The 25,215-nt window shown below is 48.0% G+C and overlaps 1 protein-coding gene across 5 annotated transcripts in view; it reads right to left on the bottom strand.

The window, feature by feature from the left end:
* CAMSAP1 (calmodulin regulated spectrin associated protein 1) overlaps nucleotides 1–22,453 on the bottom strand; it is a 37,648-nt gene extending 15,195 nt beyond the window's left edge. The window contains exons 1-6 of one of the 5 annotated variants that reach the window (XM_087752936.1): nucleotides 22,329–22,453; nucleotides 13,237–13,399; nucleotides 2,429–2,691; nucleotides 2,075–2,236; nucleotides 1,149–1,229; nucleotides 113–145 (exon numbers count right to left, since the gene is read on the bottom strand). In XM_087752936.1, the coding sequence (XP_087609062.1) occupies nucleotides 113–145; nucleotides 1,149–1,229; nucleotides 2,075–2,236; nucleotides 2,429–2,691; nucleotides 13,237–13,399 (702 nt within the window). In that variant the 5' untranslated portion in view covers nucleotides 22,329–22,453. Of the gene's footprint in view, nucleotides 1–112; nucleotides 146–1,148; nucleotides 1,230–2,074; nucleotides 2,237–2,428; nucleotides 2,692–13,236; nucleotides 13,400–13,498; nucleotides 13,517–13,854; nucleotides 13,933–14,206; nucleotides 14,351–22,328 lie in introns of those variants that run through there. The other 4 variants (XM_087752935.1, XM_087752933.1, XM_087752937.1 and 1 more) reach the window with 4 other exon arrangements.
* Between the last annotated feature and the right edge of the window lie 2,762 nt (nucleotides 22,454–25,215).

Raw genomic sequence — 25,215 nt, 5'->3', positions numbered from 1 at the left:
GTTTTTTTCCAAAGACCATCTAAGAAGCATTGTAATGGAAGCAAACACTCCGAAGAAATTTAAAAAGCCATGATTTTGTGGATGACAACTGGTGTAAAAGTAGTTCACTTACAGGTACTAATTTCCAATACCATTTGGAAGGAGACTGCTCAGGAAGCAAGGAAGGGGATGTAGGAATAGGAAAGGAACATCAGCAATGCAAGTTAAAAGCAGTAATACTTAAATGCACTTCAGCAATAAACACTTTCATATTTCAGAGGGGTTGTAGCCTAGAAATTTAGATTTAAAAATATTAAAGTGTGACCCAAAAATCAATAGAGAGTCAAATAGTTAAAGGAATCCTTCAGACCACACATTAACTTGTAAATTAAACAGCTCTTTAGCCCCTTATCATTGAAGGATATTACTTTACATAAAAAGCACATAAAAAACCTTTGCCACTAACACGAAAGTTAAACAGTTGTGCCTTGTTCGTATGTCACACTTTTACCCCCTTTGCACAGCAATGCCAATCTGAGGAAAGAACATAGCCGTTTTTCTTAAGGCTTCATCAAATCATAAATTGGGAGCTCAGATAGCTGATACACATTACGTTTGAGAAAGCTCTATGTTACATTCTCCAGAAATGAAAGTGTACTATATTTTGCAATGTTAGTGCATTGGGATCTAATTTCAAGGGGAAAAGGTGGAAAAAACCACAAACACACACGTATAACGTTTGAATGCCAAGAGTATGCTTACCAGATAGAACCTGAATAAGCCTCTGAATATACATTAGACAATTAACCCATGCAAAATAAATATGCCCCAAGAGCTTCAAAATATATAATATATATTTTGTGCTGTGAAAGCTGAGTCATATTTAAAGTTGATCCAAGTCACGTAAAGTTGGTACAAGTTATTTTAAGTTGAAACAAGTTATTTTAGTCCAACTGAAACATACAGGAAAGTGAGAAGATACCAGTGGGCTTGAAAGGTAAGGGAGGGCGCTGACGAGAGACACAAAGCAAACTGCATGCACAAAATCTCAGGAGTTTTGAGGACTGGATGTCTCGCATTTCTCTGACAAACAAAATACTAAGATGTTTATATTTAAATCCATTAATCATCAATACACAAAATCACAACTGAAGACAAATTTGTTTTACCTTTTGGTGCCCTGGACTTTCCATTAGTTGCTGTTTTAATTTAATCTCTTTCTCTGTTATCTCTCTCATTTTAAGGTTCACCTAAAAGGGCACAACATAGAAAAGATACTAAAATACATCTGAATACATGTTTCCACAAGTCAAGTTTTCTTCCTCCTCCCCTTACTTAATGGTCAATTCATTCTACAAACATAAAACGTTCATAGAATAATGCGTTACAACAGTTTGAGACCAACTCTTTTATTAGCAGTAGCTATAATCACAACAAGGGAATCTTGGGTTTGTAAAGGAGACATCCTCTTTGTAGGTGACTCTGTTGTCACTCGAAAGGGTTTAAGTAACTTAACCTCTACCCTTTGAACAGTTTCAGTATTTCTGTTAAAAGTATTCAAGCTAGTCAGAATTAAGTCTGTCCTGTTATTGAACATGAAATGATGCTTCATCTAAAAAGAAAAATCTCACAGCAGCTCGTCTGAAAATAAAGAACCCACTTTCTACAGATTTCCTAACTTAGTTCTTAATTAGCTTCTTTATTTTAAAATTTGCCGTGAAAAATTTACCAGCTTTGTTACAGCAACCCTAAGAAATTGTATTTCCCTACTAGTCTGATTCGCTTTCCCAATGCATATGGAAACCTTGGGAAGCCAAGCAAGAAGATGAAATTAGAATACGTTGCAGTAATAAGAGAATCAAATACCATTAATAATAACGTGTATTAGGAGGATATTATACTCAGCTACCATGGGACCTGAGGTAACAAGTAACAACACAGTAATTAAAGCAGTTCTCTTCATCTGAAGTGGAAAAGCTGACAGAAACGCACAGGTGAGAAAGATGGAAGGAAGGAAGACACTCATCAGAACCTTTTTAAAAATCTGAAAAGTCACCATAAGAAACAGGCACACTTTTCTCAAAGTAAATTTCACCTTGTTAATCCAGAAAACCATTGCATCCTCCAAATCATAGGGCAGTTCTTTTGAGGCACTGAATGTAGAGAAACGCTTGACACTAGCAACCACCTTTTCAATGCTGATCATTTCTACAGTGTAGGCCATCATAAGAGCATCAATCATTGCCATATGAGAACTCTGAAAGAAGAAAACAATGAGTACTGAAAAATAAAATCCTTTAAGAGAAAAGAAATTATATATTCTAACTGTATTTAAAATTAAAAATTCCTGAGGTTAGTGACCTAGAAATTAAGAGCTCTTCATTCCATTAACTATTTTAAATAGTGTTAAATAAAAAGAAGATCATTAGGTGGATTTAATTAAGCTAACCATTTTGATTGGTGCACAGCCCAGATCAGATTCAGACACAGGTGTATCATCACTCTCCATGACGTAAATCCCTTTTCGAGACAGAGCCTGGATCACTGACTGGTGTCCCTGCAGAGCAGCCACCTGATCCCCCTTCAGAATGAGGCTACAGACGCGACAGTACAGCTCGCTGGACAGCAGCAGCTTGATGACGGGCGGTTTAATATGTTCTTGCTCATATTGATCTATGTAAAATGGGTCCTTCAGCTCCTCTGGGACATTATCTGAAACAACGAAGAGAAGTTTCAACAAGTGGCACTAGTAAGGGGCATCAGTTATAAACAAAAGTAAACATTTTTACTTTCATTCAAAGATAGCATATGAAAGAACAAAAAAAAAAATCAAGCACAAAAAATACCAAATGTAATTAAGTCTGTAGTTTCATATGGCAAATGGTTTTCAATAGGTCTTTGTGCTTAAATTTTAATTAAGTAAAGCATATATAATTGGCTCCCGCCATATCCATACTTCAGTAAAAATCCTATACATTACCAGTTAGCTTTCTCAAGATATTAGAGTCGCTTTCAAGAGAGCACTTCAACACGGACAAAAGTCCCACTGTCTTCTACGCATCTCTAGCTGTTTCCTTGAATAAGACCCGGCTTGATCAGAATGATACACTACCACCTCTACTGATCAGTGCCTATTATTAGCATTTTAATTTTATTTGGCATTATGAATCATTTACTTAGATCACAGGCTAAAATGATCTGTCTATCAGATGGGAAAAGTATATATACAATCTTCAAAGCAAAATTTACAGCTACTTCAAGCAATATCCCAAAACATCTGTGCACAGCAATTAAATAACTGCAACGCTCAGTCACTAAGAGGGGCCGGCCCAACATTCTCAAATTGAAGAAGAAAACTAAGCCACCTATTTCTTGGTTCTGAACTGCCAAAGTTCATAGAAAGACCGAAATATCTGACTAAAACCTTGAGCATTTTACAAACTGTTCGCAAAACAACTGAGTCTCCAGTGAGCTGATTGTCTATGTTTTTGAAGACAAGAGTATTGAAGCAAACTATTGCAGCTTTTCAGCCTTGATATAAAAATTAAAGCCTATGAAACAAAGCCATTCCACCTGGATTTGGATTCAACATGAATTTCAGACCAAGTCCAAAATTAACTTCTTTTCGAATGGCACAACTTCCACAAGTTGTCTTATGATTTTATCAAACGGAACACAGATCCTGAGCGTAGCAATTTACACGCAAGTTAAAATTATCAACGCAGAAGACTTCATCCTCGCACACCACCTCTTCCCCACCCGTTCCCAACCCTCATAAAGACTTACGCTTTTGCTACGGATCAGCACAGCTTCTAACTAACAACACTAATACCCTGACCACACTGAACTCTTCTAAGGCATTTCGAATCCATACGTTGCTAGCTGAAGTACCGCCGGTGTTAAAGGCTGTAGCACTACAACACAAGGCAAACGTCAGCTGATTACAACAGTTCCAAGTGGAAGGAAACACTGCTGTGTTTCTTGATATTATTGAAAAGACATAAAACAAGTTAAAAATAGATGTATCCCCAAATAAATACTTCTACTCATATTCAGTAATCAGACTAGAAGCTATTGATCTTTATAATAGCCTTGCAGCAATAATGAGAGTCTTCAACACCAGGAAAAATACTTTTTAGCCTCAAGTGTGTTGTCTTCATAGAAGCCTGACATTTCATAATTTTCAAACATAAAATTCTATCTTATGCTATCCAGCCACTCTGAAGATCTTCCCCCAAAGTCACTTCCACAGTACATTTTAAATATGTACATCTACAGTTAAAAGAATTATTAATTTGGCAGCATACTTACTTTTCATTCAGCTCATTTCCAGAATAATTAAATTTCCCCATTCAAAAAATCTCCTACCCATAGCATATCTTTGAACTGCAAAATAAGCCGCACAGTATTTGTACACTTCAGAGCACTTCATGTTCATAAAGAAGAGAAACTGAGACAGAATGTTATCAACTACACGAGCCAGAAGTCCACGTCACTTAGATAAAAACACGTAGTACACCAGTGTTGTCCCAACAGCTCTAACAGCTACTGAGTTAGTCATACAGTACTATCCCTGTTTTTCAAAATGGAAAGCTTTTTGAAGTTTTTAAAAATTAAGGTCACTATTTTTCCTTTATGTGACGTTGAATGCTGTGATATCCAGACTATATACTGAAGATGGTTGGAAGAGACACAATAAAACCCCACTGGCCCTGCGTAAGTAGCATTTGTTACCATGGGTGTCCATTTTCAGAGAAATGGATAATAAATTCAAATATTTTTAATCTTCTTAACATTAGTCAACCTGACCTAAAATCAAAGGCTGTTGAAAGCTAATTCCATTTAATAGTCATTGCCATTTCCAGAAAGAGAACTAGAGCTTCCATTTCTAAAGACTGGGGAAAGATCCAAAAATCAAAATGTAAAGCAGCTCATATAATTCAACATTTTAGCTTCATTACAGGCACCTACACCTTTAACAACCAAAGATACATTGCTTTTTACTAAAGTTATTTGTGAAAGGAAATAATAGAATACTAGCTCATAAAATATCCGTGAAGAAGTACATTTCTGGTAAAGGCATTAGCACCACTCCAAGTTTTGAAGGCTTTTCTAAAAACAAAAAAAATGCAAATACAAAATGTCTGAAATCTGAAGTACTTAGCCGAGGGTTTTAGTACGAACATCTGCCCTCCACCAGCCCCAGGGACCCCCGCCGAGCCGGGTAACCGAGGTGACGGTCTGAAACAGCGCTGGCAGCAATGGCTGGACAAAGAAAACCCCAACTTCCCCCAGTGCAGCAGCTGCCCAGCAGCCGGGCAGCTCGCTTCGGATCTTCTTCAGGTCCCTTTTCCACACGGCAGACTGCGATTATTTTATAGACTGTAACTACAGAAAGCAAAAAGCATTCTCTTCAACACTAACACAGCCACAAGGGATGCAATCGATTGGATGGGGATCTTTACACGAGTTATTAAAACAGAAGTGACTATTGGAACGTGATGCTCAGCTTCCTGTGTGACAGGGGCAGTAAGGCCTCCCACATTAATTTTCGTTTAAACTAGCAGCATTTTAATGATTTTTAAAAGCCTTTTCTAGCAATAAATGGATCTCCTCCTTAGTGAAGAGAGTCCATGTCACAGAAATCAATATATTAAAAAAACCCCACAAACCACACCTTGTACCTTAGCTACTGTTCTTTAGTCTGAACGTCCAGTTGAGAGATCTGAAATCTTTTTCTTCTATACTGAAGAACCCTCTAACTTCATGTTTCTGATCTCCATATAACTGCTTAAGGACTGAATGGATTTGGATTGACCAGGATTAAAGATACAAGGCAGGGGGATAACTTCTAGTACCAGGATTAATAAGTTGAATACTATTGTAAGAAGTTATTCATAAACATTAACCTCCCCATAACTGCAACTTATTTCACTGTAAACACTTGCCCAGTTTTATTTTCTACATTAGTGTATACAACACTTCTGCCAGCTGCATTTGCCTGTGACAGAAAGGAACAGTTTCGTAACTCATCTGATGTCCTGACTAAAGGCCCACAGAAATTTTAAGACATAAAAACCACATCAAAGCTCAAGAGTGGTAATATTAACTTCACTATTTAATTCAAATTTATTTCATACTGGACATAATCATAATATTCACATGGCAAGCACGAATAAATGAGAAATAAATGGCAGGAAAAACTGTAATGCAAAAAGGATGCTATGGAAGTATGTAACTCTGAGCTGAGAAACTTCCAAATATCGTAGTTGCGGACGTCCTGTACGCAATGCAATTATCTCGAACGGGGTAACACAGCCTTCCCAGCCAGCCACAGACACAAAAAGTGCTCTAATCGTGAGATATCATCAATATTTGAAATCCGCACCTGAAAGTGCAACCTAAGAGACCTATGTTATCTTTCACACCTCAGCTAATTATTCTTATCTGTAGTATAATGCCACATAAACCACTTGCAGCACCCAGGCCTGCTCATTCTCCAAAACCTCCTTAAAAATGTCAAAATTGCCACACTGCTAAAAATCCCAGAAATATGTTGTCAGCCTTAGAACAATTAAACGCCATCAGAGTTAACCTAACGCTAATTTAAATAACACACTATGGATACACAGGTAGCCACTGGATTACGTATTATGGATAGCTTTTCTCCCCCGTTTTTATGGATCGGGCAAACTCCAAACGTGTCATACGCTTTCTGCTTGCCTCACTACCGAATGTGTCAATGTTGTTCTTGAAGAAAATGTCCCAGTCTTTCCAAGTCCCAGTTTCTATAAGCATCTTTTTCCAACACCTTACTTTCATGACCTATAACCAAACTTAGATGTTGGAAAAATTCCGTTCATTAAAACTTGTATTTTTTTTACACATTTATGCTTTGGAATTCAGAAAAATCAACATGAAAAATTAACTTCCGAGCAATTAACTGCTAAGCTATAGCTACAAAAATTCCTGCTTGAGCAGTTTAACAAATCCTACCGAAGCAAACCAAAAACCAATTAAACCATGTCCTTTTTTTTCCCCTTATAAAAAGGTCTCCGATACGATCTTAATTCCAAAAGGAAGTCACTTTTATGTTACCATTGCATGTTATCAAAAACACTGCAAACACCTTCTGTTTTTCCTAATGTGCTTTCTGAGTTGTGACCCCAGGAAAATGTTAGCGTCAACTGCAACGCAAGCTTTACAGTTGCCAGTTTTAGACAAACTGAGGCGTTCAAAAGGCATAAAGCTTAAAAACTACCAGTGTTTTTATAGTAACTTAAAAACAATGGCACGTAACCTGATAATCAGATCTGTGACAGCATACATCATTAATTCCATCTGTCCTAAGTTTTCTACCAAGAATTGTTGAAGAATTCATCACGCTACACTCAACGTCAGAGTTGACTGGATCTCTTTCACACATGGATTTTATGTGAATTTTATACCACGTTACTTAGTTGCATGCAGTCATCTTGTTGTAGAGCAAGAACACTCATTTTTGCTGTTTCCCACACTTATAAAAACAAAGTAATAATGTATTTTTTCCAAGTTTCAGCAGCATAAACTCTTAAGTGCTCTTGCCCCACCGAGCCGACTGGAGAGATAGCTCTACCAGCTATTTTTATAAGAGATGCAGGACTCAGAAATAAACCACCATAATTTCTCATGAAGCAATTCTTTTGATCTGTTCCATCATATCAATGAGTTCTAATCTCTCAAAAACCTGTCAGTTCCAAGTATAAATCATTGTGTACAACACAGTTTACCGGATTACAAAAATAACTTCACCATCAGAGACAATTAGTGCCAGACTCTTTACCATTTCTTTACCATCAAACTTACAAAAACCTGTTCAAAGAGGACTACCTGATTATGATTTGATAAAGAAAAATACAGCAATCTGAACAAATTTGACTTATCCCTTGAACTGGAGGAGTGGATACACCCCAGATCTTGTTTTACCTCCAGAAGCACGAAGAACTGGTTTCACATGGAAGGAGAGCCAAAGCATCACGGTAAACAGGACAAAGCTTATTCAAATTCCGAGTAGGATTTCACTGGTATCAGTATCTGTTCACAGAATTATTTAGTACTGCATGAATGTCCCCTAAGCTGCAGAGCATGAGCAGGAGCTACACGGTCTCAGCAACTAAGACCACCTGCATTGTAATAAAAACATTCTTTGTCAGTTCTCATTACAGAACTGTATTATAAACTCCGTAAGTGATCTAGAATGTTACACATGAAAATTTACATACAACAGGTGGAAAAAAACACAAGCTAAAGACTTCGTTATGCTGCTGGTGAGAGTGACCGAACTCTCATTATCATATCTTTTGATCAAGCACAAAGCCACAAACCTGGAGGAAGCAGAAGAGACAAAATAATAATTATGGGATTCTTCACCCCTGTAAACTTCACACAAGTAACATTCAGTGTTTATGAAACAGGCATTACTATAGAAACAAATGTTTAACTATTGAATATTTGCAAAACACAACAGCTTTCTTAAAAATATTTTTACTATGGACCTGAGAAGAAAGCTGACAAAGAACAGAAGCAGGGAACCCAGGGATTTAGGCAATTCAGCCCAGGAAACTTGCTCACACTGCCTCTACCAACCGGTAACTGTGGGTAGCTATTATGGTACTGTAAAACCTTCTTTAACAGGTAAGTATTAAATACTTCAAAGACCAAAAAGAGCCACAACTTGCATTTCCCCTACAACGCATTACATTAGTCCTTGGCTTTCCTGCCTGCGTCTTGCCAAAGGTCTCAGGCTAACGTTCGCGTTAGGTCTGGAAGCCATGTAAAGCTCCTAGCCCTAATAACGAAGTGAAGCCCACCAAGTTCGCTTTGAAAAATCCAAATTTTACAAACTGTTTTAAAGAAGCAACAACTTTTGTTACGGAAAGGGTTGCAAACAACCCACTTGCTCACAGCAACTGAAAAACTTCCATATACTCCTTCCATATCTAAATTTTAACATTATAACTGTGAGGATGGAAAACATAATTTCTACACATAAATTAATGCTGTACTAACTACACCTGCTGAGACATCAAATTTTTGCGTTGTCATTGTCTGTTTTCCCAAGGTGTACCAAATGAAAACGGACTAGTTGTGTTCATTCTGCCCGCTGCTGCTCAGAGCCCGCGGGGACGGGGGTGCTGGAGGACCGGGGCCGTTTCCCTCTGCTCGGCTTTGTGCAGCGCGTGGCCCTGTCGCTGCTTGGCAATCTGGTTCGTGCCACGGACTGTGAATCCCACGGACGGCTTGCCAAGCCTCTCTAACCCTCCCACGCTTGCCTCCTGTGAACTACAGTTCCACAAACTCAGCGGCACCCTTGATCCTTGGCCACTTAAATGTTATGAATTGTATTTTCACGCTGCTAGTAGAATTCCTTAAAGTGCACATTTGGTTGTAATCAAAGTTTGCTGATGAAAAAGATAATTCTGTTCTAAACAAATTCCATTCCCGAAACTACTGTCTCAGCTAAATGGACTTCATAATCCCTCAAGTGTATAGAAGGTTTCCAGATGTTTGTGTACAGACTTTTAGAGCCATCCGTGACAGTACTCCCCGATTTATTTGGGGAGAGGGAGGGGGGTGACACCAAATGGGGAAACACCTTCCTTCACAACATCCTTCCCCTCCGTCTTCTGGCATTCGGACAAACAGTTTCTCACGGTTTAACCCCAGCCGGCAACCAAGCCCCACGCAGCCGCTCACTCACTCACCCCGCAGCGGGATGGGGGAGAGAATCGGAAGAGTAAAAGTGAGAAAACTCGTGGGTTGAGATAAAGACAGTTTAATCGGTAAAGCAAAAGCTGCGCACGCAAGCAAAGCGAAATAAGGAATTCATTCCCTCCTTCCCATGGGCAGGCAGGTGCTCAGCCATCCCCAGGAAAGCAGGGCTCCATCACGCGTAACGGTGACTTGGGAAGGCAAACGCCATCGCTCCGAACGTCCCCCCTTCCTCCTCCTTCCCCAGCTTTACACGCCGAGCATGACGCCATACGGTGTGGGACAGCCCTGGGGGCAGCTGGGGGCAGCTGTCCCGGCCGTGTCCCCTCCCAGCGCCTTGTGCCCCCAGCCTGCTCGCTGCTGGGGTGGGTGAGGAGCAGAGAAGGCCTGGACTCAGTGTCAGCGCTGCTCAGCAGGGACCAGAACGTCCCTGGGTTATCAACGCTGTTTTCCGCACAAATCCAAACCATAGCCCCATACCAGCTACCCTGAAGAAAATTAACTCTATCCCAGCCAAACCCAGCACACGGTTTTAAGACCTCCCTCTGAGTCCATCTGTGACAACCAGGGAGCCACCACAGACAGACAGGAGGAGCTATGGGCTTCCAGAAACAAACCATTCAGCCCAATTCCTGTGCAAGACGCGGGGTTGTCTCTCTAGCAGCATTTGTGTTGAAGAGAGAAGGTAGCTGTGCTCAGTTGTTTGGCTACCAGAATTCTCTTTTCATGGCCAGAAGGGAAAAAAGGAGGAGGAATGCATCATCAAATGAAACAAAGTCCAAACTAGGACTTCAACTCCAAATTGTGTGTCATGCATGCTCTCAGCAATTTGTTCTTGAGAAGAAAAAAGAAAGGATGAAGAATTTTTCTACTTAGATGCCAGCTTAGATGTGGAGAATTCAAATATCCTGTAACAGTAAATAGGAAATACAGGTTTCAGGTAAAACCTGCAGTGATGAATGACTTTTAGTGACAGCCTACACTAGAATCAAATTCCTGTTTTTCACCATTCCCACACTTCCGCGTGAGCTCAGCCTTACTCAGATGAAAATGAAATCCAGGATACGCACCAGCATTTGAAAGATTAAGGCACAAAATTATGTCAATTCACATATGTCAATTCCAAATCTATCATTTCAGAAAAACACTCTTAGCCTCTTGAAGGCAGTTATGGAAACCCTCTGTCAGATAAGAATTACTTCAGGACATAAGACAGTGTTTTAGTACTATAAACAAAGAAACATTTTTTTTCTCTCCACTAAATTGACCGGAACTAAAACTAAAATAACAAAAAGCTCCCAAAAACTTTCATCTGCCTAGTAAGATTTCGTATCACAAATTCACAATTGCTTGGTAGCTGCCCAAGACCCACTGAACAACATCCAATATCTTAACACAAAAAGAAAACCCTGAGAGACGACAAGTAATATATTAAGTTCAAATATTATTCAAAATGATAATCACATAGGAAACCTTTTTAAACCCATCTCTCTATGAATTAAAGAGGCTTAGAAATGTCTACGTATTTTGCAATGCTATTCCAGAGGTAATGGTTCCTACGTGACAACACCTTGCAGGAGCCATTTAAAAAAAATCAAACTAAATTTCCACGGGCCATGGTCCTGCAAAGATACACACCACACCCCCCCCAAAAACCTTACTCACTGGAGCTAACCAACACTGCAAAACCAAAAGCCCCAGCAAAAACGTATTTTCCTACTGTTCATGGCATCTAACTTCTATTAAAATAAATCTGAGCAAGCCTAAATACAAGTGAAAAAACTGGCAAATGCTGCTACAGCCTTCTCTACGCTAGGGATCACATCACTGTCGTTACGAAAGGTGGGTTTCTTTCCCAAAATTTTTAGTCAAAGGAAAGCCAAATACTTATTCAAAATAAGTCCGCGTTGTCAAGTGCATAAACAGACTTGCTGTTAACCAGTTAACTGGTCCAAGACGTACAGACACAACCCTGAGTTCTGGAGCCCCAGAAGATGCTACCAAGAACCAGGGGGCCATAAAGCTTCTCTGCAGCGTAGGATCCATGCCAGTCAATTCTAATTTAGGATTAGCTTTCTTTCGAAACAAAGTCATAACATAAATAGTGCGTCTCCATGTCTGGAATACCCATTTTATCTCTGATCACTAAGAAGTCTTCAGGAAACATTACAAACAATTCCAGCAACTGAAAAATATTTACATGAGGAAATGCCTGTTCAGTTCTTTTAAGTTATCAATGTTTTACTAACACCCTCCCAAAATTCCCACATTTTTTAAACGTCATCTGACAAACGGGGCTTTTTTGGTCTCTTATTGCTTGTAATGAAATACCTTCACTAATATTAAACATTATATAAAACCGTGATTTTCTGTTTTCCCCACAATCATTAAGATGATGAGAACACTGACAGAGCTGGAAATAGTAAAAAAGAGAAATATTTTAGAAAAATATTCCAACAAAGATTCATATTTAACTGCAGGAATGGACTGCTTTTCTTCAGCCTTGTCACAAAGTAAGCTAGCGCTAATCCATTAAGCGTATTATGAGTTTGGCGAATTAGACTTAGATTAACAGGGCTACCTCATTTTCCAAAACAAGATTTTGCACATGTTTCTATTATATGTTTTGTTCCGGATAAGCAACAAACCACAAGTATTCTATCATATTTCTTCATAATGAAGCTACTTAAACTCAAGATGTATCTAGTAGCAAAAATTCAGAAGAGACAGATAGATCTAGTGCAAAACAAAAAAGCTAATTTCAATAGGTGCCAGGAAAATACTGTACAAATGATACTCCAAGAATCTTTCTTTTTCCATGTCTGACTGTAAAGGTTTATGACAACATAAAGGAAAGAACTCCTCTGTCACCTGCAACTTGCTGTTTAATGTCACAGAACACAGACAAACTGTATCTGTTCATTCAACATTTCTTTTATATACAAGAATGTTGCTGATCATAAATGGATTGCTTTTTAGTTCATTTGAAACCAAAACCACAACCTGACAAAAAAAAAAAAGTCCTAACTGAGCATACAAAGGGTATGAAGGTCCGAGCATCCGCTGGCCAAGATGACTAGACAAGGAAGCACACTGAAGCCTTCCCGGCCTGGAGGGACGCGGGGCCTGCAAGCAGGGACATACAGTTCTACGGAGGAAAGGCCACTTAGCTAAAATGAGGATTTACACGTTTTGAGGTATGCATTCTTCACAAGAACAATCTGCGAGCATTCACCATTTGGTTTGCTGACTGGACAGTGTTAGGTTAACGGTTGGACTTGATGACCTTAAGGGTCTTTTCCAACCTAAATGATTCTATGATCTCACATATTTCCATTATTCCTGTCGAAGGTACCAGGAAACATACAATATAACAAGAGAACAGAATGTCATATTCTTGATATTTAAAACAAAGGCGATTTAAGCCCAATTTCTCCTGGAATGGCAGGGGAGACAGAAAAAGCAAGAACAAAACCAAGCATGACTTCCCGATAAAAGTGATCTTACCTATTCCGTAGGCTTTAGCACAGATCCATTGTAGATTAGCAGCTATTTTTGCTCTGGCTGAATCATAGAGCTCCAAAGGGACAATCTCCACCGCACTATCTGTCAGGGCATCCATTTTTCTTCTGGTACTATCTCCACCCGCACAAACATCAACATCCACCATCTAAAACACAAACAAAAGGCAGCGGACTTTTACACAATCGCATTTTTAAAACGGCACAGGAGAGGAGCTGGCTGAACGGCTCGCCAGCGCGCGTTATACCCGGCACAATACGGCGGGCTGAACGCCACAGGCCCGGCATCCTTCGGGATTGTCATCGGAAGGGCTTATTTAGCGACTGAAAATCCACTCGGAAATCAAAGGACATCCGAGCCCAGAGCGAGCATCCCTTTCTTTGCAAGCCGCGGATGTGCTGACGGAAAGCCCTCCGCGGCGGCTCGCCTTCGCCGAAGAAGAAAGGCGCAGCCCATCACCTGCCCGACGGCTGGAATAAAGAAAGGCCGGGGCGCTCCCCCGCCGCCCCCGCCCCGCCGCCCCCCCCCCCCCCCGGCCCCGCACAACGCGCCCAGGTACCGCGGGGCCGCGCCGGGGGCAGGGGCAGGCCGCGGGGGCAGCACCTGGGGCTCCTTCCCTCGCCTCGCCCGGGAGAAGCAGCAGAGGTTTCTCGCCCGCACCCCCATGCCCGCGCCGCCCCGCCCCGCTCCGCTCGCCCCGCCGGGCGGCGGGAAGCCGCGCCGCGCCGCGCCGGAGGAGGGCAGGGGGGACGGCGGCTCCCCCTCCCCACCGCGGCCCAGCCCGCATCCCCGCCCCCACCCGGCAGGAGGAGGAGGAGGAGGAGGAGAGGGAGGAGGAGGAGGAGGGAGAGGGGCGCAGCCCACCCGGCGCCGGGAGGCTGCTCCGCACACGGGAGCGGCCGAGCCCCCGCCGCCGCTCCCCCCCCGCCGCGGCCTACAGGCCCCGCCGCCTCACCTTTCCGCGCTACCGCTGCCTCATCCCCGGGGCGGGAGGGGCGGCCAACCGCCCGCGGCCCCGGCGGCGCTGCCGAGAGGCGGGGGGGAGGCCCGGCGGGCCGGGGCCGGCGCCGGCGCCGGTGCAGGAGGGCGGCCGGGAGGGAGGGAGGGACGGGGAAGGAGCCGCTGCCGCCGCCGCCGCCGCCGCCGCCGGGCCGGGGCTGCCAACGCTCGGGACCGCGCGCATGCGCCCGCCTCACGCGCGCGCCCTCTCTCCCCCCCGCCCTTCTCCTCCTCCGCCTCTCCCGGGCCCGGGCCGGCGGGGAGAGCGGCACCGCGCAGGCGCGGGGCCCGGCCGCCCGCGGCCCTCGCTAGGCAACCGTTGCCGGGGGAACGGGGACCGGCCCGCGGGAGGCGCGGAGGCCCCAGTCCCGCTCAGGCCGCGGTCTTCCCCCTCCTGAAGGAGGGAGCCCAGCCGCCTCTCCGGGTGGCGGCCCCCAGCTGTGGCTTCCAGGCCCTGGCTACTGTTTCCGAGCACCGGGGTCCGCCATGGGCGAGCGGTGATGGAGAAGGAGCCGCTCTCGTTAAACTGGGGTGAGCGGCGAGGGTGGCTTGAGCCGCTTCCCCAGCCCTGGTGCGCGGCAGCCCTGCCCGCAGGCCCTGGTCCCGTAACGGGTTGAGGGAACCAGCTCGCCCGCAGAACTGCGGGAGCGCGGGGTTTGCTCCCCTCCTCGCCCCGTTGCTCCCCTCCTCGCCCCGGCAGCCTGGCGTGGCTCTGCACAGCGGCGTCACAGCCTGCTGTCTTCTTCACTTGCGCTTCTGTGTTAACGCAGGGAAGCACAGAAATGCCAAAAAACTTTGTCTCTTGGTTGTAAATCACTAGCTGCGGAAACCCTCAGGTACACAATGAAGTCCACTGTAGTAAAATCCGACGCTTGCATAATCGCGTGAAGGATTGAGATCTCTCTCTGCTGCCAACCACACTTGACGAAACATTGGTTGATAATCAGCGATACTTTCCTTCAGGTTATTACCAATAATTTCCCCCAAGACTCGATGTATCTGCTCGTGATCAAAGGATGTCACAGACGGTTTTCAGGCAGAAGCCTGGCTTACGCAGCCTGTGTGTTTCTTCGCAAACAGAGAATTTCTTCACCTGTTTCACGTCGTGATCCATAGGTGACAGCAAGGAGCGTTTGACAGGTATAATACGTTGATTATTGTTCTTTGCCGGGTGCAGTTAGGCTATCAAAACCACCTGAGGGCCACTCGGCTGGGTGCCGTTGGGCACTTTGTCTACCAGCCTCCGCGCAGCGGCCGGTGTCCTGCCGCCCGCAGGGAGAGCCCCAGCTCATCCCACCCTCTGCTGCGCACCGCGCTCGCTCGCGCGCCGCCGAACGAGATCCTGCCGATTGACTCCCTCGACAAGCGAGTTTCAGGGCTCATCTGAAAAGCGAAGCTGCACGATCAAGTGAGTAGAGGTTCGAGCCTTTAATGCCCGCGCTGGGTAGATGAATTATCTCAATATCCAGGTACTGAAAAATGTGATTGTAAGTTTATCTGCACAACAGTGATAGCAGACTGACCTTATTCTACCTAATTTTTTTTGTTATGATTGTCATAAATTATTTTTTGCTGCATGTAACTGGTAGATTACATAAATGTTTCAAAATCATTAAAGATTAATTTGGGTCTGTCTTAAGATTCAACATTTATTTCCCTGTATCTTTTCAAAGTGCAAGTTCTGCTGTGTGTCATCAGGAAGCACAACCTGGCGTTCAAAGGTTGTCCCAGCCTCTGTCACTCTTGCATATTGCAAGATTGCATGCAATTAAAGTCGACGTCCTTTGCAAACAACTTGCTACTTGTTTTATAATCTCTGTTCAAAGAGTTTGGTTTTCAATACAGTTTTTACAGGCTGTCGCTTTGTGACGTTGTCATTATAACAAGCTGCTCTTGTTTTTAGATTAAGCATTAAGGCCCAATCCAAATCGCCTTAAATTCATGGAGAATGTTTTCATTTACGTGGTGGATCGGGCATTAAATGGAGGGCAGAAACAGAGTGGCCCTTTGCCTCTTAGAGCAGGTGACTGGTATGCGAGGGTGAAGGTGCGACCGGGAGAAAACTGACCTCCTTCTTCCTCTGACGTATTTTTGCTAGAGGTAAAGAATGGATCCAGTTGTTAAACTTCTCAGGATCACTTAGGAACAAAATAGGCTTTAAGAGGGTGGCAGGCTGTCCCCGCAAAACCAAGCCAGTATTACCGGGACTCCTGAAACTCTCAGAATAAAAAAGTGGAAAAGTTTGGCTCAAGAAAATGAACGTTGTGGAGAAAAAGCTGAGGAGGGAGTCAGTGAGCAGGAGAACGCTCTCCTACAGGCTTCTGCTGCGCTTGGGACCCTGGCCTGGGAGTTCCCTCTTGTTCTACCCCTTTCACTCACGCAGCGCTGTGCTCCAGGTCTGCGTTTCTGTATCGCCGCCTGCCAGATCCGCGTTTCTGTATCGCTGCCTGCCACTCCGATGTGAAATGAGCTGCCGCTTCTTCCTCTGCGGCAAAACCCTGAAACCCTGTTACTTCGGGCATTTGCGTGTCCTGAAGTGGAACCTGAAATGGACGTCTGGGGAGACGCTGTAGCTGATGATGAAGTGGTTTGTCAAGAACTCGAGGCACCATCCCACACCAGCGTCCTCAAAGTTGTCCTGGAGATAAAAAGCCTGCATTTAAAATGGGAGGGTCATCAGTGGATTGCTAAACGTGTTTGCTTTTTCCATGAGAAAATAAATGGCTCTCCCTTGTTCAATAGCAGCAAATTCATCTTTCATTTGCGTACCACTCGTTTCTTTCCTGTACTCCACTGTAAACAAGCTCTAAGGCTTTTCTTCTGGAAAATGTTAATACATTGCTTTTCTATATGAAATCATTTTCCCATTAGTCTCCCAGATTCCTTAACCATTCAGAGTGGGTGTACACGTGAACTGACAATTGCTGCGCAACTTGTCTTCCAGCAGAACTCTGAGATTAATTACTAGCATGTAATACCTTTGAGAAATTACCATATTCAAACACGACACCCATTACGTGTAACAAAGCTAAGCCCACGTGCTTGTTTTCTGCCCTACTGGAAGAATGCCTGAGACTTCGGTTTCCTCCACCATGTTTCGTTTATCAGTGTGTGAGACCACGTGTAGAATAAGAATATCAGTCCCTTCTCGTCCCAAGGACATCAGATCTAAATTTATGTTGTAAAAAAAATATATAGTCTGTAGAAATAGAAATGTGCTGTGCACTGGGATTGTAGAGATACTTCCCAGGTATGTAGAGAAAGCGAGGGCTGACCCGTCCGTGGCACTCATCGGCACCGCCAGTTGGAAGGGCCAGCAGGAATCGGGATCCTCCCTCAGGATTACAAAAAGCACCTTCAGATGAAGGAAAACACGTATCTGCTGGAGATTGCATGAAAGCCTGTGCTTCACTCTCTCCCTGTAGCTATTTATGGAGAGGGAGGACTCCATGCCGTCTCTCTACCCATCACATAATGCTCTTCGAGCTAAAATCAGCAAAAAAAAGCAAAGCAAGGGGAATTTTGGCTTGGGAATTTTGGCGCGCTGGGTACCCTGATTTCTGCGTCGTTTTTTGGTGCACTGGGTACCCTGATTTCTGTGTCGTTTACTTCCTCCATTAAGACTCACCACACTTTCCAAAGTGGTGATTTCCCATCTTTCACCTCCTTCCTTCCTCTCCCCGGGAAAAGAACAGTTATTAGCAGAAGAGAGACATTCCCTCCACCAACTCCTCAAACGCTGCCCGCGACCAGGGAAGGTTCGCCATACCCCAGTCCTGCAGCGTAAACGCTGTTCGGATGGGTTTGCTCCAGGCAGCACCGCCACGGAGCAAACAAGAAGCAACCCCTCTGGGCGGGCGCACGTGGCGCGCCGCTTCCCTCCGGCTGGTTTGTAACCCACGTCCTTGGGGACCCAGCCGCCTGCTGCCAGCGCCGCTCGCCAGCGCTGCTGGGGGAGCGCTTGCTAATCCACCCCTCCTCTTCGGCAGCGCGTAAAGGCGGGTGGCTCTAGCTGGGACGAGGTTCTTTGCTCTTCGGTCTTGCTCGACAGCTCCTGCCTGTGCTCTCAGGAGCAGCAACAGTGGCGAGTCAAACGAATCAACAGGATTTTTTCCTCTTCTCCTTGCAAAATTCCCATGATGGTCAAAAGTGCTGAGGATGGCCCCAGCAGAGCTGCGAGGAGCGGCTCGTGCCCGCTTGCAGCCCAGCCTGCCTGCCGCCCTCTCCTTATGGCTCCGTTTTCAACCCTGGGCTAATTTTGAACCCCGCTGCATCTGTTACCCTGCACTTAGCTCTGCAGGGCCTCGTTTGCCCTGGTGCTGAGCACTTAATACCCCCGGCTGGGAGCGACTTGGAGCCTGGGCGCTTCTAGAGGTCACTGCACGGGGCGAACGCTGGCAACACCACTGCAGGCCATCGGGGAGGAGGAGAAGTCTGCCTTCTCTATGCCGGTGGGCTTTAGCATCCCCCAGCACATGCTACAGAGTTCGAAAAAAGTTATATCTTACTAGAAATTCACTAGGGAAAAAGAGATGTGGTCAAAAAGTCATTTAAAATATCGCCTGAATGAATGGAGCCGGGGTACCGTAACATGGGGGCGAAAAGGGGGGCTGGCAGAGTCCTCATTCAGTTGCTGCTCTGACAGCTTCAAAATGTCTTTTTCTCCTTTGTACAAAATAGTTTCCTATGGCAGTTCATCATATAGCCAGCCTTAAGGAGGAGAGAGCAGAGTATTATTCTTGGTAAGAACAGTCAGTTCAGTGCGATTTCCAACACCACGGGAACAGTTTCTACAGCATTATGCCGTTGCCAGTAATTACCTCTCTCCAGTTCTGCAACTCGTGAGGAATATGCAGTAGCATGGCCTTGTGCATCGAGGAACCGCATGCAACAAGCAATATTTTTCATGTAAATAAAGAAAACAAATTAAGTACAGATAGTAGGACTCCATTTCATTCATGCACTCATGTTATTTTAAAGGTAATGTGCATGCAACTCAGCTATTATGCTGATGAGTGCAACAAGTTATTCAGATTTCTTTCTTTTCCCCTTGCTTAAAATGTTTGATGTGTATCAAATGATGGCAGGGGAAGTGCCGCTTCACACCTCCGCTGGCCGTTTGGCCTTGCCCGGGCTTCCCCCGGCAGCCGCGGGGCTGCTCCTGCCCCTCCAAACCCAGGGCCCATCCTGCTGCGGGGGCAGAGGAGCCGGGCAGGGACCGCTGGCTTGGCCCTTGCAGAGAGGGGCTTCCCCCCGCTGGCGTGCACGGCGTGAGGACCAGCCCCATCGCGTCTAAAATCATACTTCCATTTAGCACTGATCTCCAAGCGCTGTACGAACGTTAATTAACGACGCTGGTACTGCCGGGGGCAGAGCTGGCAGAGGCAGGGCTGACAGCTCGCCCTGCCTGCCTGCCTCGCTGGCGGCCAGCCCTTCCCTTGCCGGCTGCGAGGAGCGGGATGCTCCCTCGGAGCGGGATGCTCCCTTGCCAGGCTCGCGGGCCTCTGCAGCAGTTACAGCTCTGGAGGTGCTGGCGGTGGGTTGTAAACGCCTGCATTAATAATAGGAGTGTTTTTCGCATGTAAGATATTTTTATCTCTAAGATTATTTAAAGTCCCTGGACTATGTTTAGGAGGATGACGGGTCAACAGCAGTTACAGCCCGCCAGGTTTTCCAGAGAGACTTCTGTACGCAGAGGTTTGCTCCCAGCCTGCCTTCCCTGTGCCTTGTCCTTCCTTGAGCAACCCCAACCGGAGAGACCCCGGGGACCAGCTGGGTGAGCGCTGGAAGGTTTTTGAGTGTTGCCATGATCTAATTAACGAGCAAATGAGATTTTTCTATATTTCCACGTATCTTTATATTCATTAAAGCCTTTTTAGCGGTCATATTTGGGTAGTGTTCAGACAGAAACCAATTTCAATGGGAACTGTTGATTTGCTTTACCCAGATGATTTCTTTTTAAAATGCGCTTTTTTCCTAAGGACGCTTTGGAAAGTAAAACTGTATTTACCACAAACGTATAACTATGCAAAGAAAGAATGACTTATCTCCAACTTTTTCACCGCTATTTAAACATTATTGGAAAGCAATGAATAATTGAAAGGCAGCAGAAATTAATAAGAAAAAAAATCTAATTGAATTCCAAAACGCAACATCTGCCCCCTGCTCCTGGCCGAGAGCACGCCTGGACGTACCCAGCATCCTCAGCCCAAGAAATGACGCTGGGTTTGTGGCCGGAGCAGTACAGAGCCTCGGCACGCCGATAACCTGGCGTCCAGCAAACCCACAGATAACCCTCCTCTCCCCCGCGCGCCGGTGCCTGGGCATTCTCGAAAACAACATCCTGAACCGCCGCTAAGCGTTACCTTCGGGAATTCACAGCAGGCTCCAGCCAACCTCTTTCCAAAAACGTGTTGCAACGTTGTTCTTTCACCGCAACGTTTGACATTCGTTGCACAGAGGGAGGTGCTCGCGTGGGAACAAAACCGGGGCCGCCTTGTTCCAGGCCCCTGGGGGATGCGCAAAGGCAAAAGCTGCCTGCCAGGTCCTGGAAAATCACCTCCTCCATCCCAGGCGCAGGAGGGATGTACCTGACCCAGGCGTTTCCCTTCTCCTGTGACAGCTTTGCGTTGCGGCCTCGAGATACAGGGGGTGTTTTGAGGAAAAAGCTGTCATTTCTGGATTTTAAGGCTGTCCCCTCCATAAATGTGAACCACGCGGCCCTGGGCTGAGGGGACAGCACCACAACTCGCTCCAGGCAATTTTGATGCGCAAGGCTTCAGCCCAGAGAGCTTCTAAAGAGCAGAAACTGCCTCAAAAGCAAACAAAAGCTCCTCTAATTCCACGGCAGCAGGGTCCGGCGGGGAGTGGGCAGTGCCTTCCCACTGCATTTCCACTCATTCCCGTTCAGTGTTTTTAGCTCCTGCTGTTCTGGTGGGACAGAGTTCCTGGTTCACCTTGCTGCCGGCTCCGTGCCCGCGCCCTTCACCTGGCAGCCCTGTCCCCGCTCGCCCTGCCGCTAGAGAGGTGCCAAAACAAACACCGCCTTCCTCGCCCCTTGGGCCCCTGCCAGCTTGCACACGCTGCGCGTGAACGCTTTTAAATTTGTAGCCAGAGAAATATGTTAATGTACAAATTAGTCAGAGTAATTGAAACGCCTCAATCCTGCTCGTCCGGATCCTATTTACAGCAAGAACTTGACTGTAAAACTCAGACACCGAGCAGGAAACCAAGCCACGCCAGCACCTCCGAGCCACCGGGCAGCAACATCTGGCTGATGGACCTCAGAGCAGATGCCTCTGGCGGGCAGGAGCAGGCAGGAGCGGGCAGGGGCCGGCCCAGTCCCCACACTCCCGGCAGGGATGCTCGTGCCCTGGGGCGCACCTCCCGTCCCTCCCTGCCGCAGGGCTTGGCACGCAGGGGCTCCCTGCACGCCCCGGGGTGCCCAGAGCAGGGTATCGCCTGGAATCCCTTCCAAAGGCTTCGGCACACGCCAGGGTTGGCAGAGGCAGCCTGCGGCTCTGCGCGGGCAGGACGCAGCCCTGCGCCAGGACGGGTCCGAGCGAGGAGAGAAGCCGCGACGCCGTGAGCAGCAGCCAGGGCTGAAACGCAACGTGGCTTGTGAGGGTCCCATCCCGCTGAGACGGGGTGACCCCACTGTCCCAGTGGAAGCGGGCACGGTGCCGGTGGCTCAGGCCACCAGGCGTGGATGCTACCCATGTGCATGGGGCTGTACAGCCCTGGTCCCCCACGTGCAGTGCTGTCCCACCCCAGTCCCTACACGGGCTGAGGCTGATGCCTGCCCAGCACCGCTCTGCCCTGGGCTCCCCTCGCTCACCAGGGGTCAGAGCCGGCTGGGAGCAGCCCGTACCCCCCCGGCTGGTCCTGGGAACTGGGGCGACAAGACCCCTGGGGCTGCCAGGGGCACACGGAGAAGGGGATGCTGCAAAGGACACCCATATCCCTGGGGACGGGGCACTGGGTGCTGCTGCCTGTCCTGTTGGGCAAGACACACGGACGCTATAAGACCCCCAGCAGAGGCCCCCCGGATGGGTAAATCCCTGACAGCGCTGACTTACCGGTGGCAGCTGCCGGCATCCTCGCAGCCTCGGGGGTCGCGGGGGGCTCTGGGCAGCAGCCCGTGGCCTGGGAGCCCATGGCACGTCCCGGGGGCTCAGCGCCGGAGGGCTCGGTCCCCTCTGCTCCCCAGGAAGGGCCGGGGCGAGCGGGGCAGCGCTGCGCTCTTCAGCATCACTGGCGTCACCACGGCAACTGCCGAATGACTCACGCTCATTTATGAGTGACATCAGAGATGTGGAGGAGGGGGCCGGGGGCTGGAGGGGCTGAGGGCGATGCCGGGAGCAGATGCCGATGGAGCTGCTCGGGGCTGGGGCAGAGCAGGACGGACGCCCCAGGCAGACGGGGCCCCGCTCCCCCGCGCTGCCCTTGGGCCTCGATTCTGTTCAGAACACCACCAGATTAAGGAAACCAGTTCAGAAATCACTTGCTTTGACTGGCTTCGCCTTCGTGCTGGGCACACGAACAGCAGGAGGTCGCCTTCGGGGGCACATTGGGCTCCTCATCTTCGGCGATGCTGTGCCCGTGCATCGTCCCCGCGGGACCGTGCCCGCACCGGGGAGGCACTCGCAGCTCCCCAGCGCTGGCGGCTTGGCACGGTCTCACCGTGGGAGCTGAGAAGTGGCCTCACTTGGAAACTGGTGAAGAAGAGGGAGACGCATTAGCTGGGCACAGGCGCAGGGGGGTTGAGGCACCACCACGTGCAAACGCTCCACATCCAGACATTTGTCAGGGCGTTTTGGTAGCGCCTGTGCTCACAGCTGTGCGGTGCGGGCTGCGCTACGCACCACCCGCTAACCACAGCCAGCAGCGCGGACGCTCCCTCCCCTCTCGCTCACAGGCTCCGTTAGATCGAGCCCGATGAGACAGAATGAAATATTTTTAGCAGGATGAGAGTCCTGCGCGAGGCTCCGTACTTAGCAAGCCCAGCGCTGGGTCGGGCAGCGACGCAGCAGCTACGCGATCTCCAAGAAATAAACTTTTCTCAGCCCCTGCGGGAGCAGCCCCAGGGGCATCACTCAGCCCCCCCACCTCTCGAGGGCTTCGGGGCATCCCTCCTTACGTGAGGCCGGGATCAGGGAACCCAGCACTCGAGGCCTTTATTTTTAGCACAGCAAGCTATAAATACGGCCCACGGTAACCCACGGAAATCTGAGCGATGGCTCGGCCCGGGAAGTGACAGCACCAGGGAAATCCGCGGCGGCCAGAGCTGCCTGGCCAGCACCGCGCTGCCGGGTCCCCTGCGGGGAAAGGCACCGTCCCGCTTCCAGACGCCCGGGCTGGACGAAAATACAAGGCACTTCAAACCGCTTACGGGCTCGGCTGTGCCGGGCACGATGCTCCTGCAAGGGGGAAGAGGGGCCTGGCAGGAGGAGTGGGCTGCTGCCGTCTCCTGCCTGCACCAGCGGGAGCAGGGAGGGAAGGGATGGGGAAGGATCGCTCGGGGGCCAGAGCGCAGGTTTCATGGAGGATTGTGCATTTTTTATTTCCTTGGTGAGCGTTCGCGTGGGGCAGCAGGGGAGGAAGGCGCCCGGCTGCGAGGAAGCCAGGCGTACGGGGGTAAAGGCAGAGAGCGCCCCGTGATTCATCGCACGCAGCCTGGCAACGAGCTCCTGTGTAGGGGAAAACACAGATGGAAGAGGGCTGCTGCGATGCTGAGCCAACAGCACGGAAATAGTCGGCTGGTGTCCATTTAAGGATGATTTAGAAGGGTCCAAACTATTTGCTTGCACGCTTCACGGAGGAGTCGTGCGGGGCGTGGGGGTCCAGCAGCCCACGCTGCCAGGCTGGCCCTGGCTGGGGCTGCGCCGCTGCCCGGCTGTGGGGACCACATGGGAACAGTGCAAAAATCTAATCCCACGTGCCAAGAAACGCAAAGGGATGTCCCAGACCCCCCCGGCCCTCGCACGAGGGGAAGGGGTCGCGGCTGCTGCACGGCTGGAAGCAGCAGGTTCAGCGCGGCACCGGGGGCTGCCCTGCCGCAGTGGCGAGGGGCCAAAGAATTCAGCCAAACTCTGGGCACGTGGGAACTGCCGCGGGTACGGGACCCCTGGGCACAGATTTCCTGCGGAGCAGCCCTTCCTCAGAGGACAAAGAGAGGTTCGTTGCAACATAAATGTGGTTTATGCCCAAGCTATGGCTCATAAAAGCCAAGTAACCACATCATGCATAAGTGCTACAAGTCTTCCATGAATAATTCTTTTTTCAGGGTGCACCAGCCGCCGCTCACACCTGCACGGCCCCGAGAGGCTCAGGCAGCCCTCGCCAAGAATTAAGCGCAAAGCCTCCGCAGCCGTCGCTTGCAGGGTGCACGCAGGGCCCTGACGTGGAACCAGCTCAACCAGCTCAGCGCTCCGCGCACGGCGCTTCCTGGAGTGGGAGAGCTCGTTATGCAACTGCTGATGGCATCGTTAACGAAACCTGTTTGAGAGCCGCAACTCTTCCCTCTGACAGCAGCGGGGAAGCGGCAGTACTGCACCCTGGGGTGCAGGACCCCAAGACGCGGGGTTTGCATCCTCCCGGCTGCCGCATTAACGGCCTGCAGCCACGCAGCCGGCACAGGGGAGGTGGCGGCGCCTGGAGCCACGGTGACTCCCCCGAGCCCCCACAGGCTCTGAACTCAGGCCTTTTATCTGGGCACCAGCTCCTCGGCCAGGCATCTCATTTACACCCACGGGTTTGAGAGAGCTGGTCACCTCTCCAGGTTTATTTTGGTCCGGCGTGGTCTGGTCCAGCACATCTCGAGTTACCGATGTCCCTCCCCCAGCTCCACCAGTGACCGGATTCCTGGTGACACTGGATACACGGGGCTCGGGCACCGCAGTCCCTTCTCAGGTCACGCTCACTGGCAGTCGCACCAACGCTGTTCACACACGCACGCTGCAGACC

The sequence above is a fragment of the Nipponia nippon genome, unplaced genomic scaffold (assembly GCF_047370975.1).
Source record: "Nipponia nippon isolate SJK-2023a ecotype South Korea unplaced genomic scaffold, ASM4737097v1 scaffold_16, whole genome shotgun sequence".
Classification (NCBI taxonomy): Eukaryota; Metazoa; Chordata; class Aves; order Pelecaniformes; family Threskiornithidae; genus Nipponia; species Nipponia nippon.
Note: the sequence above shows the minus strand (reverse complement) of the source record. Positions and strands in the feature narration are given on the sequence as shown.